Source organism: Frieseomelitta varia, unplaced genomic scaffold (genome assembly GCF_011392965.1).
Source record: "Frieseomelitta varia isolate USP_RPSP 00005682 unplaced genomic scaffold, Fvar_1.2 scaffold_1459, whole genome shotgun sequence".
NCBI lineage: Eukaryota > Metazoa > Arthropoda > Insecta > Hymenoptera > Apidae > Frieseomelitta > Frieseomelitta varia.
In genome coordinates, this window is record NW_025109149.1 from 1 (window position 1) to 3,277 (window position 3,277).

Consider the following 3,277-nt stretch of genomic DNA (forward strand, 5'->3'; position numbering starts at 1 on the left):
AAAAAAAAAAAAAAAAAAAAAAAAAAAAAAAAAAAAAAAAAAAAAAAAAAAGAAAAAGACTGACTGAACTTTTTTGAGCACAAAGAGAACCCATTTGGATATAATCAGGGCGATGAATTGCTCATTATTGGACTGCGTACGTATATGTACATATAAAACAGAATATCTGTTATAATAAATTCATAAATATTGGAAAATCTGCAGTCTATTACGTTACGTAAAGTTTAAGCTAAATTCTGTTTAAATTTCACTACTCTGAACAATATGATCTAAGAATCTAATTACATTTCCTACCGAAGGGAATCAAATTTTGACGACTATCTGTCTAAAATCTTTGACAAGGAGTAAACAGATTTCTGCGTATTTCGTTATTACAGAATTTTCATCTCGTTTTGCGAATATTGCATGCAATTCCCGGAATTACGGAGACGGATCTATCTTCATACTCTTCAGAGTCAGAAAATACATTTTGCCGTGGTTGGTTCGTTCACGTTTGTGACATTTCTTTCTACTTGAGAATTGAACTTGCGGGCAATTAAAGGGTAGGAAGGAGCGCAATGACGGCTGCATAATAGCCGACAATGCGTTAAATGATATGAACGCGAGGGTCGTTTAATCAGTGGCGCTTCCTTTGACCGTGGACCTTGATACTTTACAATTAGTAGCGTCGCTGTGTGAAGTGCAGCTGGCCGTTGGCCGCATTTCTATGAGACATTCAATTCAATTCCGCCACTTCTATGCACTATTCAATTCATTCCGTTTCATTTTTTTCCCTTCTTCTCCTTCAAACGTTCAACAAGCCTTATTTCATTAACCGTGATACCACGGGCCGCCTCCTGCCCCCTTTTTTTTCTTGCAAAGCGCATCAGCCTCTCCGACTGTAAATTAGAAACGGGGCAGAATTACCGTCGCGTAAGAGGACGTTGTACCCGAATATTATTGTTAATACAAAATTGAAATTAATCATACTAGTCTGTAAAAATGATCCGAGAGTGAATTAATCTTATACAAACCAGGATATCCTATAATCGTTTCCAATCATGAGGTAGCGCGTTAAACAATTTTTTGATGTAAGTAAGTTACATTATTCACTTCCTCTCCCTCTGGAATTTCAAAGTCATCGATTAGTATGATCTTGAAGCAATTGATTTCTCCATCTTTTCCAAAGATGTATCTAGAAATGTTGAAAAGAAACCAGAGGTATATTTTTTTTTTTTTATTATATAAATAACTTAATAAATTTGTCTTCAGGTTCAGATGCTGAAGGCCGGCACAGCGATTCCCTTTCACAAGAAATTATGCTCCGGCTGTCACAACGTTCCTCGAAGCAAAGAGTGGCAGGAAGCGCCGGAAACCGAGGATCTTCACGTGTTTCACGTTGGCAAGAGGACAGGCAGTTTCGTTCACTGGGAGCCGATCTTCATCGGGACCAATAATGATCCTCTGTACGACGAGAGGCTCAGCTGGGAAGGGAAAAGCGACAAAATGACACAGGTGCAAATGATTTCCGACTTAGTGGGCACATCACGTGGCGACCTACTTTTATCTCCGCCCATGGAACTCCACGCAATAAATATTTCATTGAAACTTTGCATAAAAAAAATCTCTTCTCAACAATAAACGAGAAAGAATTTGACATAGAAAGTGATCTGATGTTTACAGAGTTAATCTGAACGAAGGACTAAATATGTGAAAGTCGACACTTTACTTTTAGCGACCTATAATAGCGACCTGTAGTATGTAGATTTATGAAGAATTGCGAATTCTCTGAATCGTTAACCCAATTTTGTTTTAGGGTTACGCGTTGTGCGTTCTCGACTACGACTTCCTCATCTTGGACAACGCATTCCTAGTCCATCGTCCTGGCATCAAGATATTCAAGAAGGATCCACACCGCGAGATGCTGACAGCGAAGACGAACGCATTGATAAGGAAGATCATCGTTCCGGAACTGAAAATTCTCTACGGGACGAGGAAAGGCTGTGCGGTGTAGCCCGTGGAGAAACGGGCACAACGCGTGCTCCACAGGTGTTTCCCGGTCAAGTGGCAACACCTGAGATCATTCTTGACACCAGGAACGTCCGTAGCCCAGCGAGAGATCGATAACGGCCGCAACGCCCAAAGACTTGTTTTAGTTACACGTGATCACAACGACCACGTTCGTCAGCCGTTCCTCTCCGTTTCCGGTGTCGAAGCTAATCCGAAGAATGTTCACTGCGACTAACAAACGTCTGAAAGGTTGAAAATGATGCCAATTGTACGGTGCCGAAAGTAGTAGCTTTTGAAGGCTAGGTCCGGAGGACCTGAGGTCTCAGCAAACTTCTCCTACGATCGTTAGTTCCTGCAGTTCCTCCTCGTTTCTCATCGCCAACGTCTCTTCATCTTCTTTCCAGTACAAAAATGTGATGGCAGCATTAACTAAAAAGAAGGGGGGAAAAAAGAGGGAATATTAATGAAAGATCGATCGTTTTTTTTTTTTTTTTTTTGTTTTGTTTTTTTTTTAAGAAAGAACTCTCGAAGAACGCAGAAAATTTTGCTTTCTCACGCGACGATCAATACATATTACCGTAGTTTGTTCTTCGTTACGAAAAAAAATAATCTTATTGCGCATATTTTTCACCTGAGAACGCGTTAAGGGCGAACAATTGTACATATTTAGTATTTTAAAACGGTGCCTCGTATATACTTGTACATTTACAAAAAAAAAAAAGTGTTGTGCGGTTTGTCTGGCAGAACGTGTGCATTTTTGTCTCATTCCACGATTTCCCCAAAGAGGAAACGGAACGACTGTGGTCATAGAAACATGCCAAAAAGAAAAGGGATATGCTGCTCAAGTTGATTAAGGGACACAGTGTTTGCATAATGAGAAAAAAAATATCTTTACTTTTATTGTTATCAATAGGAATATCATTATTTGGAGTAGTGGATATTGATAACCAAACCAAAACTCTGCAGCTTAAATTTGAATGAAAATTGTATTTATCTCGAGTACATTTTGGTTCCTGTAACTCTTCAGAAAATTTATTTATAAAAAAAAATTAATTTAAAAGAAAATTATTTAGCGTATCAGCATGCAGAGGTTTGTAGAGTTTACTGCAAACTAGAAGTGCAAACCAAACCGACTGAAGTCAACGTTTTATCGATTTTATTAAACAGATTTTAATTTTCTGCATTTATGTGTATCGTACACGAGCATAATTGAAGCAAGTTCATTGTTTTTAAGATTGTGTCTTGTTCAAAAAAAAAAAAAAAAAAAAAAAAAAAAAAAAAAAAAAAA

At 38.1% G+C, this 3,277-nt stretch overlaps 1 protein-coding gene across 1 annotated transcript; it reads left to right on the top strand.

The window, feature by feature from the left end:
* The first annotated feature begins 1,209 nt into the window (after positions 1 to 1,209).
* Positions 1,210 to 2,813, top strand: LOC122533375 (beta-1,4-glucuronyltransferase 1-like). The gene is made up of 2 exons (XM_043663015.1): positions 1,210 to 1,494; positions 1,796 to 2,813. Exons 1-2 carry the CDS (start codon positions 1,258 to 1,260, stop codon positions 1,991 to 1,993), a joined length of 435 nt encoding a protein of 144 aa, XP_043518950.1. The 5' UTR covers positions 1,210 to 1,257; the 3' UTR covers positions 1,994 to 2,813.
* The last annotated feature ends 464 nt before the right edge of the window (positions 2,814 to 3,277 follow it).

Bases quoted from the DNA above. Each gene is read 5' to 3' on its own strand.
- LOC122533375 (XM_043663015.1), top strand. From the start codon at position 1,258: ATGCTGAAGGCCGGCACAGCGATTCCCTTTCACAAGAAATTATGCTCC. The intron at 1,495-1,795 runs GTGCAAATGATT...ATTTTGTTTTAG, and splicing joins AAAGCGACAAAATGACACAG to GGTTACGCGTTGTGCGTTCT.